This window comes from Schistosoma mansoni, chromosome 3, assembly GCF_000237925.1.
Source record: "Schistosoma mansoni strain Puerto Rico chromosome 3, complete genome".
In the NCBI taxonomy this organism is placed as follows: Eukaryota; Metazoa; Platyhelminthes; class Trematoda; order Strigeidida; family Schistosomatidae; genus Schistosoma; species Schistosoma mansoni.
In genome coordinates this window covers 8,369,537-8,383,409 of record NC_031497.1, presented here as the reverse complement: position 1 = coordinate 8,383,409, position 13,873 = coordinate 8,369,537, and the positions used below count along the sequence as shown (strand labels likewise).

Sequence of the window (13,873 nt, the reverse complement as noted above, 5' to 3'; positions counted from 1 at the left end):
CATATGAGTCATGACCTTTAACCAGGTCAATTATTAAGTTATTAATTGGACTCACAAGTAGTTATATTTATCTTTCAACAAAATATCATTCAAATGCAAAGCTTTATAGAAATATGGTGAAAATAATTAAACGTTTGTTAAATATTACAGTTAACTCTTCATCACTTCCAACAAAATGAATATATTTCAGATCATCATAGACAGATTGAAAGATTTCATCCCATTCGGACATCGGTAGATGAATTAATAAAAAATAAGGAAAATTAGTCAACTGTTTTAATTATTATCAAAGCTTTTCCAACCCTACAACAAATAAGTCACAACATTAAGCGGTTGTACCATGTTTATTGCTACCCATGATTGGATTGGAATCAAAAGGATTCAAACTGTGTAAACTCTGTATGTCATATTTTTTTAATCTGACGCTGGATTATTTATCACAAGGATGAAGACTATTGTATAATGAAATACTATTCGACCTAATGGTGTTACAACTATGGGAAATACATATCCAGTACTCTTAAGTGACAGAATGGTGATGACTCATAAACCTAGTTAAATAAATATCAGAAGACAGGAAAAAAGGTTAGTAAAATTTGTTATTTCATCAATATATTGAATAAGTGTTTATGTACAAAGTATTCGGCATAGTATAAACATAGTTATGACCTGTTGACCAAAACCAATTAAAGCTGCAGCCAATTAATTCAAGCTCTAATCATTGAACACGTTTTAAGTTTTCCATACCAAGTGGTTCGATAAAATATCTGAAGCGGAAAACTCAAAAATGTGTTCTCTGCTCCTTAAGCGTTCTCCAAATGAGATAAGTTCATGATAAAACGATTTGAATCTCTCCAAAAACATTTAAATATGAATAATGGGATAGGAAAACTTATTAGCTGAATTTCCGATACTATATACAGTAACGAAGCTAAAGTTTGTTGAAGGGTATAGTTATCCTATATGTTAACTTTATAGAGAGCAACCCAATAATAACCACTAGGTTCAGTCACGAAAGAACTTCTCCCCATCCATTATAAGTCAGGCGTTTATACAAGTATACACATAATTTAGTTCTGTGATAGTGATATAATCACTATTTTATTTATAGACAACCACATCTTTGGAACAGGATTGACCTATTGTGGGATCGCGAAATCGGGAATTCACTTATTTGGGTACAATTTTAATTTAGATCAAATTTGAGGGAAGAAAGTAGTTTTCATAAACTTGATACACAGCGTTTACCGTAAATTCGTTTTCAAGATTTCATTGTATGATGTAGAAAAGTTTAAAGCCATCCAGTCAAAACGTGAAATTTTATTTATTCGTTTATTTGAAAATGTAAATATTGGTATAATTAGGCAACAAAATAAATATGCGCCATACAATAGGAAAATGAGATTGTGAAGAGACATAGTAAGAAGGGTAAGTTTAATTAAAAACGAATAAATGAATAAAAATAAGTGAATGAGAGTAGCACATTGTATGAGAAACATTTTAGTCAAAAAAAAGTACAACCAAAAAGAATCCTTCCAGTTAAGTAGGCTTCTCTCACACTAATAAAATATTAGCGAGATATAGATTGAAGCATGTCTGCTGACGTCCCAAGCGACTGAATTTCACCATCTCTTGGACCCCAACCAGGAAATCGTGATGGGCCAACAGATGCCAGTTATGTACAGCTTATTTCACACCACAGTACAGTATGATAAACTAACCACCCTTCCACTTTTTCCAAACAGTTCCAGCTCCCTCCTTTTATGTACGATGTGGAAGCCACCGGAATAACAATCGCAGAACTCGTTCAAACCACCGGAGCTGATATTCTAAGATGGTGACACTAAGTCACTGTCCGGGAATACACATTCCCGAACCCCTATATTACTAATATAGCTTTGGTACTGACTGCCAGCAGTCTTTCGGGGACAACGATGATAGAATACAGAACTTTGTTTAACATTCTTAGTTCGAGGAGACCATGGCTCATACGTACATAGAAGAACAGCCTTCACAACCGCATTTTAAATCCCTTTTAATGGTCAGAGAAACATCAAGATGGCACCGAAGATGGCCTAGATTCCCACAAATCATTCTGGGTTTCATTTTAAATAATATATTATAAATATAGCCTGCAAGAGGGTAATTTTACATTGGTATTCAGGAGAACCAGACACTATTCAGGCTTTTATGAGACTTGAACAGCACAGCTCAAAACTGTGGAGCAACTGCACATAAACTAGAAGATACGTTGGGCCAGGTTTTCGCCATACGTGAATTGATTTCACCAGTTATGCTACTATTGGCACACACAGCTACCCACGTGCATGAACTTTTCAACTGCTTCTAATTGCTCAGAGCCAACAGTGAGTGCAGGAATAGGACCCTGTCAGTCTTGTAAGATAGCTCTGCATTTATAAGGTGGGAATTACTTGGTATGTCTAGATATTTGCCGAAAACATGAAAACTAAGTATCTTGTTGATGATTAGTATCTGTCTGGCTCCTATGAAGGCTACTGTTGTGAGATCCTATCTTTACAATGGCTTTGTGATAGTGACATGTAAAGGCTCTTATATAGTGACTTTTTCAGACTAAAGTTATCAATATTCCGTTTCTTTCATATTGAACGAAGTTAGTTTTATTTACTTAGCATGTTTGGTGAAGACGCTGACAAAATGCAGAGTCTTCTGTTAGAACTGAATGTTTGGGATGCGTTTCTCTCCATACAAATGTAAATTTTTACTCCAGGACTGGCCTGCGTCAACACCTGAACTAAGGATAGGGAGCGACGTAGTCGAACGCGTCGACAACTTCACTTATCTCGGAAGTCTGGTCAGCCCTAATGGGTTGGTGTCTGACGAAATCTCTGCACGGATTCAAAAAGCTCGTTTGGCTTTTGCCAACTTACGTCACCTATGGCGTAGACGAGATATCCGTCTATCAATTAAGGGACGAGTATACTGCGCATCAGTTCGTTCTGTTCTACTTTACGGCTGTGAAACATGGCCATTAAGAGTAGAAGATACTCGTAGGTTACTAGTATTTGACCACAGATGCCTTAGAAATATTGCTCGCATCTGCTGGGATAACCGGGTAAGTAATAGTGAGGTTAGACGCAGGGTATTAGGGAACGATGGTAAATCAGTTGATGAGGTCATGAATCTTCATCGACTGAGATGGTTGGGCCACATGTTACGTATGCCTAAACACCGATTACCACGACGCGCTATGCTGACTAGTGTAGGGTATGGTTGGAAGAAAGTTAGGAGCGGCCAAACCAAAACGTGGCATCAGTGCTTGAAGTCACTAACTTCTAGTCTGAGCCATGTTGGCAGATGCAGACTACCTGGTTGGGGTCCGCGTGACTATCGTAACCAATGGTCGGAGACTCTAGGTGACTTGGCTCAGAATCGATCCCAATGGCGTAGGTGTATACACTCTTTATTTTCCCTTAAACCTCAAGATTAAAATTGCTTCATAACTTTCTTCCTATACTATATCCTTATATACAACCTATCTTTTGTATACTACCACCACTAAATTAACTACTTCTATGAATCCGGTGTTCATATTGTTGTGCTAACGAGGTATGGCAACTTGGACCGATGCATAAATGTGCCTGTTCCTACGTTGTAACTGACTTAGCATGTTATGAAACTTTTTGAATGAAAACCTATGACTTTGCACTTTATCAGATGAATTTGTAAGAAACTGTACATAAGAGAGTGACTTTGTTCTGTTTATGAATATGATCGGTCTGTCATCGTACTTTTTAATTCTTAGATGGAATAGATACATTTTATGTTATATATAGTGGGTGATCTTTCTCCTCATAAACTAACGCAAGTGGCACAGCGGAGACTGGACTAATCAACCACTCTGTATAAGTCAGGTGGAGATCGGACTTACCTTCCAGTCTCTCTTAATCTTGATTGCATGAAAAGAGAGGTCAACTTGAATTGATTGTGATTGTTGCATTTTAGAAAAACTCCTTTTCGTGCCTGAACAGACTAGTCTGGAAGGGCCCATAAGGTCTAGCAAGGGCGAGCCAAAGCATAGGCCGAAAAATGTGCCGTAACCAGCACACAGGGTTCGACACTAAACGCGATTGTGGTAAGAGCGTGGATTTAACACATCTATGACGGCTTATTCACATGCTGATTTGAATACTTGATATTCATGCAGTGAAATGCTGCTGGGCTAAGGCCTGGGGCGATCGCGTCTATATCTATATGTATACTATGGATTGTATGGGTCTTGGCTTATGCATTCTGTATGTGCATGCGAGCGGAAACTCCTATGTCTATATGAACTAGTGGGAGGAGTGGACTTATCAACGCCTTCTTTTATTACATGTCATGCATACTAGCAACCGCGCCCATCTATGCCATTATATATAGCACTGGAATGTTTGTATCTTTGATACTTGCATTTGAACATATGCGTATGGAGCATACTTAGGGATAGTTTCTACGTTCCCCCATTGGTGAATTTATTAGTTACTCATCGAAGCTTTTGGTTTACATAAAAGCTTCCAAAAGTGATAGGAAAAGAGCCCTGGATTCCACTGCTAACCACTATTCATCTTTGCTTATAATTTTGGAAATCTTTTCTTTGAATACAAAATAGCAAATAATGGGTCTTTTTTTATTTTGCTTTTTTTAAAGAAAAAAGCTTTCTCCAAATAATCCCTTTCTGACTTTAAAATTATATATTCGGAAAAGAATGTTTATTAATAAAAGTAGTTTTCTAATGAAATAAAATCACCTTTAATTATCAAATTAGTTATACTTACGATAAAATAAATTCATACCTGTTGGTACAATAAAAACTGTAATGAATGGACAAATAGTCCCTTGTAAAAATGAATTAAATAAATGTAACATATTAAAATGACTTGTCATCACTTTATTACTAATATTAATTGTAAAAAGACTGATTAGCTGGTTACACATTGATTCCATAAACCTTGTACTGATAACCACAATTAATAAACTGAATAGAATAATCGGTAAGGAATTTGTTCCCAATACTGATTGTTTAAAATGTGTTGGTTTAAGACGTAAACCTAAAGATAAACCTAAATAAAAAGAAACACATGAATTAGTCCAATAAACAAACAGATATTTCAAAAATGAAATACAATATGTGAGTGACTGTTGCAATCATTAGTTCTATATGAACTAGCATTTATCATTTGACCAAAGGATAAAACATGGATATATTCAGGAAACAAGTCAAAATATTTTCAACAACTATTCAACATTAATCAGTCCAGAAACCATGATAACAATGTTTATTAGGTTAAATAATTTTTTTCCATAGCAGACTAGTAATCTCGTATTACTGGATGGTGAATTTATATAAACTATGCACACAGACACCGAGTTAACGTTTATTAAGAAAACAGAATAATTGGGCAGTAGTTTTTTTCATAATTTGAAACTCTTCAATGATATTTATCCATAATCACGTTTCATATAGTGAAGACTAATTCAAGACTGTGGTGTAAACAGTTAACTATTGAAGCTAGTCATATGTGTAGATATCCAAAATTACTTAGCTATGACAAAAATAGACGAACTATCTCGTATTGTAAAATAACTGAAGACTTCACAGTAAAATGGGTTTTAGGACTAAGTATTTTCTGTACTCAATCACTAACTACTCTGGCACTCAAGGCTGGACAGAATACTAGTAGATGTCTTCAGACTCTGGCTTGATATCAGTCCTTAAGATTGCTGATTATTTTTATTAGTATCGGAAAGTAAAAATTTCCTGGTTGGTCTCAAAAAAAACATAGTAATCCATGACTGGGGACCTGAAATAATAAGGCACGAAATTAGATGCAGTGACAAGGGATGGGTTTAATTTGCAACTTTGTGAACATCTTTAATTTCAATATTACATCAGCTTCTCACTTTTTTCCTTCCGACCAGTTAGTTTTAAACACCACTAGTATCTTGACTAATCTACTCTGCGTCATTTTAGTTTCTTCTTGTTCGGCTGATATGAAGTGCGACAACTTGGGCCGATACAATTGTTTATCATGAATCCTTAATTCTGGAAGATAGAACAGACAAACTTGCGAAAACAAAATACCAGCCAGAAAATCATAACATGAAGAGATTAGTATTATAGAGGACATACCAGTAGCAGTCCCAGCAATTCGTGAAAATCCCATCATAAGACTTGTTGACAAGTGGATCCATTCTGGTTGTAAACATGCTGATTGTGCTAAAGTTATACTCCAATTAGGATCTACTTTTATACCATACTCTAAGAATACGCTGAAAACGTATGCAAACATGAATGAACCGAAGCCCAACCACAATAGTCTATTTGGATGAGTTAAAAGATAAACAGTTTGTACATGTAACCAGTTTATTTTGACTTCGTTTTTCGGACTGAGGAAACCATCAGGTGAACTAAATAATAACCCAACTGTGATACCTAAATTTAAAACAGAATATACGAGAATAAGTTAAGTAAACTATTGTAGCAGTTAGTAAGGAGATATTCTGAAAGAGTTTTTGAAGTAACAAATCACGTCATAAAGAAGAGTATCAAACTTAAATTAGTGAAAGTAATAACTGAAGTTAAATAAGATACAAAAAAACATCGAAAATCGAACAAAATAAATCCGTAGTGATATAGGTTAATGTCATGTTGAGGATCAAATCATTAGAGATTAAAAAGTATATTTTATATCTTCGACTTCAATGGCCCTTCACATAAAATAACGAACTTCGCTAGAAAAAAGACTGGAAAATCATGGAAAAAGTTCATAAAAATAAACATGGATACAAAATCACAAAAAAGATTAAACTTTGTCTTATGTTTTAGCGCAGAAATTTAACAATCATGTTTCTACAGCTTTTAAAACAACTAGTTAATAGTAATGGATAGACAGCATTTTCAATGTGTCTACTAGGTTATCTAATCATTCTTCTAAGGATGAGGCTACTACAAGATGGATGTTCTAGTAATTTCATAAAGAAATACATAACTCAACCTAAAAACAAGATGCAAACTTCCTCAGGTGTAAAGAAAACTCTATACCTACAACTTGATTTCAGAGGTGATATAACGAGTGAGATTCTAACATGTCAAATAAGCAGATCCATTAAAAAGACTTTTAATACCGCTAACTTACAAGTAACTTTTTCAACGAAGCCAAAACTAACGCATAAAATTAAGGATACGTATTAATGGTGGGATCATCAAGGCATGATTGTTTTTCAGTGGAAAACAAGGTGTGTTTATCAATTTAATTACTTCTATGCGGCTAGCTACATTGGCCGTACTCAAAGGTCCTTACGCACTAGTGAACACGTACAGGGTTGGTTGGAAACAAAGGTTACGGAATCTATTGATAATACCATTCTCCCCCACTTGTTTGACCATGAACATATCATTCAAATTGAAGAGGCCTGCTCAGTTATATATTAAGTTCCAAGTAATCTACTAAAAGGCGCAAAATTACGTTTACCTTATATGGTCCAAGCAATCGGTATCAATTCAGAGAAACCCAGCTTATTCATACAAAAAAGATACATACAACCTGTTTGTCTACTTTGACCCACACTTCAATCTTAGCTCCACTTGTGTCACTTTCTCTTTCATTATGATTTACACTCCTTTCCGAGACATGTTTCCTTATGTTTAATTATACACTCATCTTGCTTATTTACATGATATTCTTATCAGTAAACATTCTCGAGGTTATTATTATTAGTATCATTACAACTATGACACAACAATTCCCATGTTGCAATTACTTGTTTTTACATACCATTTTAACTCATTGATTACAATTTATCACTTTAATTAAGGTGTACAGTTTTTCTTACCCTTTATGTATGATCTTTTCACAACTTTATCAATAATGTTATTTTATTTAACAGTTAAATTCACGAGTCGATCTAATCTAGACCACTATTGAAAACCTGGAAGCACTGGATGGCCGTTTAGTCCTAGTATGGGACTCCTCAGCAATACGCGTCCACGATCCCGCACGCAGTATTTGAACCCAAGACTTTCGGTCTCGCGTGCGAATGCTTAACCTCTAGTTAGTAATTTGTAGCATTTAAAACTCAATTATCGTGAAACTTGCCTTTCAATTTATACAGTGGTTGAATCCAATCTTAATATTATGTCTATTGAAACATAAAAATAATCTGATTAAGTCACAGTGGCATCTCTTAGTTCAGTGATAATGAGTATCTCGTGGCTATTGGAAATATATTTTTATTTTCAAAGTTTTCACTATTCTACGATGAAAATATGTTCATTTTTAGAGTTGGCGCATTAGAATTAAACAGATAAGCGATATATAAAATATTTATTGTGGTTTTGAATATAGTGATTGAATAATAAATCTTTCTGAAAAAAAACTGGTAAGCATAAAGTAATTTAACAAAATTGAAGGTGATTTTTACCAGATATTAGTCCTAAAATGACTTGGTGAGGAAAATGTGCTGCCAAATAACAGCGGCTAATTGCAATTAACCCAAAAACTAAACAGGATAGTGTTATCAAACATCGTTGATGATTTCGACTGAAATAAATAAGGATGAATGGTAGGGGATAAGTTTACAGAAACTCGAACAGAAAAAAGAAAAATTTATGTCTCGATATGAAATGAAACATTGCTTTTATTTGGTTGGTTTCCATCAAATAGATTCTAGTGTAGGCCAGTTTGAATACGACAATGACCAGTTCCTTTTGGGTCTTGGATAGCCATTTAGTGTAATTAAAAGTTTCAAATTAGATTGCCTTCTCGAATATGACTAGCCAAATATAAATACTAACCATCGACACAGAGTAGATTGTTTCTTATTGAGCAGTTACAAGACAAAGCAGTCACGATCCCTCATCATGACTTCATTAATAACTTTTAAACTCAACCGTAATTCTTTGATCAAGGCTATTAACAATTGTCATATTTTAACCTCTTATGATAGAGCATATAAACATCTTCCGAAACTTATTTTCATTACATTAAGTTAGAACGCATTTAACAAAGAATATAACATCAGTACGTCCATATTGTTTTGGTAATAACTCCGTTGCTAATGTAAAGATTCACTTCATTTACTCTTCATTGGAGAATTACAGTTTCTGGAATATATAGTTCTATTACTGTAGTTACTTTTTCCTAAAATAGTCAACAAAATTAAGGTTAAGTGCTTTAATCACTCTTATCGTTAACTTAAATGCAATGGATATGTTAATCAATTAGGTCTAGGCAGAACAACATTTTCGAGAGTGGTTTCCCAAATACTTCCTAGTGGTAAATTGTAAAGTCAAATTGTCTTTAAGCATTAAATTGGACAGTAAGTAACAACAATAAAGCGAAATACATACTTTTTTAATCTATGGTAGAAGTAAGTTATTATTGGTGTTAGGCTTGCTACAGATACCATACAATGGCCTGATGGACTTCCAGGTCCAGTTTCACATGTTAGTGGGTACTGTTTTACAGATAAGTCAGGGTCGGTCAGTGATCGGTTCAGTGTAAGCCACCAATATGGCCGATGACCATATAACATCCTGCAGATTGAAAAATGAATCATATTGAGCCCAAAAGGCTTATAAAGACATTCTTAACAGTTCAAACCACTAAACATTTAAAAGTAAGAAAATAAACAATCTACAAAGAGTGTAAATGGGAAATTAACACTTATGAGTTTGAAGTTACAAGAAATATTAAACGAATGGATGAGGATTTCCCGTCAAAAAGATTCTCCAATTGCAGTTTTTCTGTATGTCCGTCGTGATCACAAAGGAAGAATTGATTATGCACTGATAATCTTGCTTTCATAGATATTAATTAGTGTTAGGCCAGTAAAATTTAGATGTGATTGAGTATTTAACGTGAACAAACGGACACTCAGCTTACTTATTTCTTAATACATAATTTCCTTCACATCACTGATTTCTACTCTGGACCCACTGAGTGTAGAGTGCTTGTGATTGTGGTGAATAAGATATTGTCTAACTTATACCTTGGTTCTGCATATATGGACGTAAATTGTATATCTGGTATGGCGTGATCCAGTTTGTGCATAGACTAACTGTTAGAATAAATAGAAGTTTCAGTGATGGTCCCCATTATACGTTCAATATGAGAGGAGAAAGATATTTTCTGGAGCTCCAGAATAAAATAAACCACAAATGTACAACAAATTCAGAAATATGGATATGAAACATTACGAACGGATGTTTATAATGTAATTTCATCGCGATAAAATATTACCAATTCAACGTTTCATGAAATATTGGTTAAATAGATAAAAAGATTGACAATACGTGCTTTACATTTCTATGACTTATTTTATATAGTTCACATCTATTTACGGATTTTCACTGTACTCTACTAACAACGCAAAGTTTACCAAGAATATCTGTTTCATGCAATAACTACTTATAGCCCTTCGTCCAAAAGACTTAGACAACAGGACAAAAGATTTTAAAGTATTTGTACAGGCTAAGACGATGTTATGTACAATCAGGTACATCCACGTCCATTTTAAGTCTAGATGTGTATTGAACGAGAACTCAGATGGGGACAACCAATTTACTATTCAATATGAAATTACAGAGTTCTATGGTAAAATGTGAACACCACACATTAAATATTTCATTTGCTAATCCTCAATCAATTGTCTCGAATTCCATTGTCCTTCATTGCTATTGCAATTACTGTCTGTTTCCATTCCCGTTTTCTCCATATTGATCTTCTCAAACTTATGTCTGTCGACATAAGTAGCATACATCACAGGTGTAGTCTCATTTCACAAACTTAGGTATATGTTGTTGAGAAAACTTCAAAGTGATTAAATAGAACTCTTTAGAAAATAAAAAAATGGTGACTACTATTTTCAACTTCGATAAAAAGAAATCGTAGGTTTTGTAGACGGTATGTCCAACAAAGAGAAAGTGACTGTAGACTAGTTAAAGAATAGCCAACGACTGGTTATAGCAGAATAAATCCACTTAAATCTCTAATGCCCTCTAACAATGGATTCGACTCATTTTATTTTTCTCGTTTATCCTATTTCGATGCAGAATGACACAATGTGGTTACAATCCTTTCTCAAATATACTGAAACTAATCCATTTCAACATATCCTTATCATTTGATTTTAGAGAATATCGCTTATTGACTAATGAATTCAGGTCATTTGATGCACTGGTATTTCTAGTTATATAAACAAACGATATTATTCTATACATGGTATAACACCTATCTGATATTAGCTGAGTAATTCAAAATGGAGATTAGCGTAGAACAATATTTCTATTTTGAAAATAGCTGAATGTTTTAGGAATACTGCATACAAACAAATAACGACATTAAAAGGAAGAATGTGAAACATAAATCGTAGATACAAAAATTAACTAAACTTTTGGATCCAATACAGATTACAAACCTCAGCACTAATTAGAAAAATACTGACCACTTAAGTATTCCGTTTAACCAGTCCGCTAAAGCCGCACATAAGATTGTCGTGATCCCCAATGTTGGGTCAATATAATAAGCAGATGGAAACGTCAGTGAGTAGGCAGTATTAGGACTACCGATATGACTAACGACTGTGAATAAAGGCTCCAGTTTCTAAAATCATAGACAAAATTCAGAGTTGTTGAGACCCAAATCTAATACAGAAGTGATTATTTTACTGAATGAGAACAATCAACCATATTGTCAGGACAAATAGAAAAATAATTAGATACTGGTACATTTTATCACATTTTTGTTAGTTAACGGATTGAAGAAAATCTCTATTATAATTGTTTCATTATCTTACAGATGGATTCAATCTATTCAGATATGCTGTAGCTACTTTTAGTCTGGGATATGTAAGCAATGTAATCTTAGACTCTAAAGTTCCGTGGCATCACCTCGTAGTTAATTTGCACTGAAAATTTGCCTTGACTATGGAAACACACAACCAAACAAAACGATTGATTCGCATGCGTTCAAATCTGTTTTTGATCTGATTTTTCTTCATAAACTGCTCAGGGGGTAAATAATAGCAAACCGGTTACTTATACTATACTTTCTCTCAAAATGGAAAGTTGGGGGAAGAGAGGGTACACCACTTAGTGATTTTGCGAATCGGCCCAAACTGAAACTACTAAACACAATTAGTTGTAATTTGTTTCAACATGGGATTCTGCCTAACTCAAGACTAGGATATGAGAAAAACCAAAGGTGGTCAGACCAGAACAGTGCGAGTTCTCTACAACAAAATGAATTATGTTGTCACTCCCAAGTGGCCTTCATGTACCACTATCTTTCCTTAGACGAATAAAATTTTGTTGTTAAGGCAAATAGATGAAGCCAGTGATGCACTATGAGATTGACTGACTAAAGCAATAAACAGAACGTTCAACACAGCTAACCTGCCTTTTGTTTTCCAGCCAACCTATGGTGATTGCTCAACTAAAGGATAAGTAACGTGGTTTCGGCACATCTATGCGTATCAACGAATTCAGCTGCTTCTGTGTAGAAAGCTAATATTGGGAGCACAACCAGACGACTGAGCCGACGAGTCAATTAACTCCTTAGTTCATAATTAACAAGGTGTGTTGTCAAAACAATACGCAGCTCTGTTCTATCACACTTGATCAATATCAGTCATGTAGTAGATAGGAATAGGTCGATTAAAGTGGTTTATCGTACTCCTACTGGTTTTCCTTGTGTAATTTAATCTCCTCACTTACACATAGCAGAAGGTATAGGGATTCAAGCAAACAATCCAAGTCCTTTTATTCATAAGAAATCTGTAACACTTAACTTTACTATGGTAAAGTTAAGCTTAGTGAACGATCCTACATATCATTATTTTCCATACGCTTAGTTCGTTTATTTTTCTTCGCCGCTTTGTCAATTATATTTTTACTTTCCAATTATCTGAACACTTCTTATTACAGGATCTTAATATTTTTGGATAAATGTTGAGTGTCTATTTTTTTCAAGGTTTTGATCCATAAACTACCATGAAACATTGATTAAAGACCTTATTATTCTTAACAGACAACTATTACACTGTCATCATACTATCAATTTTCATCTTCTACTTATTATTCATTCAGTAATGCTTGTTTGAATCTTCCCATCGATGTGCTAGGACTGCAACTAGTCAGTCTCTAACTGGCATATGTGCATACTGTGCGTATTGCCTCGATATAGCCTTAATTCACAAGCATTGTAAGCAAAGATGGATAGTGGCTAGCAGTGGAATCCAGGACGCGCGTTTCGTCCTATCTGGGACTCGTCAGCTGGATGTATCTGCATCTCAGAGTTGATCTTCACTCTGGGACTCGAACCCAGTACCCTTCGCTTCAAAGGCTATCGCGTTATCCACGGTATGCACATATGAGTCCTGATAGCCACTTGCTTGTGCGATGGGGTGAAGTTTGAATTCACTTGGTATTGTTTGTTTGGATCTTCCCATCGATGTGTTTCGGACTGCAACTGGTCAGTCTCTAATTGGCATATGTGCATACTGTGCGTATTGCCTCGATATACCTTAATTCACAAGCATGGTAAGCAGAGATGGATAGTGGCTAGCAGTGGAATCCAGGACGCGCGTTTCGTCCTATTTGGGACTCGTCAGCTGGATGTACCTGCATCTCAGAGTTGATGTTCACTCTGGGACTCGAACCCAGTACCCTCGCTTCAAACGCCATCGCGTTATCCACTCGGCCACTGAGTCCTGATAGCCACTTGCTTGTGCGATGGGGTGAAGTTTGAATTCACTTGGTATTGTTTGTTTGGATCTTCCCATCGATGTGTTTCGGACTGCAACTGGTCAGTCTCTAATTGGCATATGTGCATACTGTGCGTATTGCCTCGAT

General features: G+C 35.1%; 1 protein-coding gene across 1 annotated transcript in view; it reads right to left on the bottom strand.

The window, feature by feature from the left end:
- Positions 1 to 4,782: 4,782 nt before the first annotated feature.
- Positions 4,783 to 13,873, bottom strand: part of Smp_129450 (putative glucose-6-phosphatase) — a gene marked incomplete at both ends in the record, with an annotated part of 17,237 nt that continues 8,146 nt past the window's right edge. Inside the window, 4 exons of the mRNA XM_018799112.1 lie at positions 4,783 to 5,081; positions 6,152 to 6,454; positions 8,443 to 8,561; positions 9,371 to 9,556. Coding sequence (XP_018650933.1) covers positions 4,783 to 5,081; positions 6,152 to 6,454; positions 8,443 to 8,561; positions 9,371 to 9,556 — 907 coding nt within the window. The remainder of the gene's footprint in view (positions 5,082 to 6,151; positions 6,455 to 8,442; positions 8,562 to 9,370; positions 9,557 to 13,873) is intronic.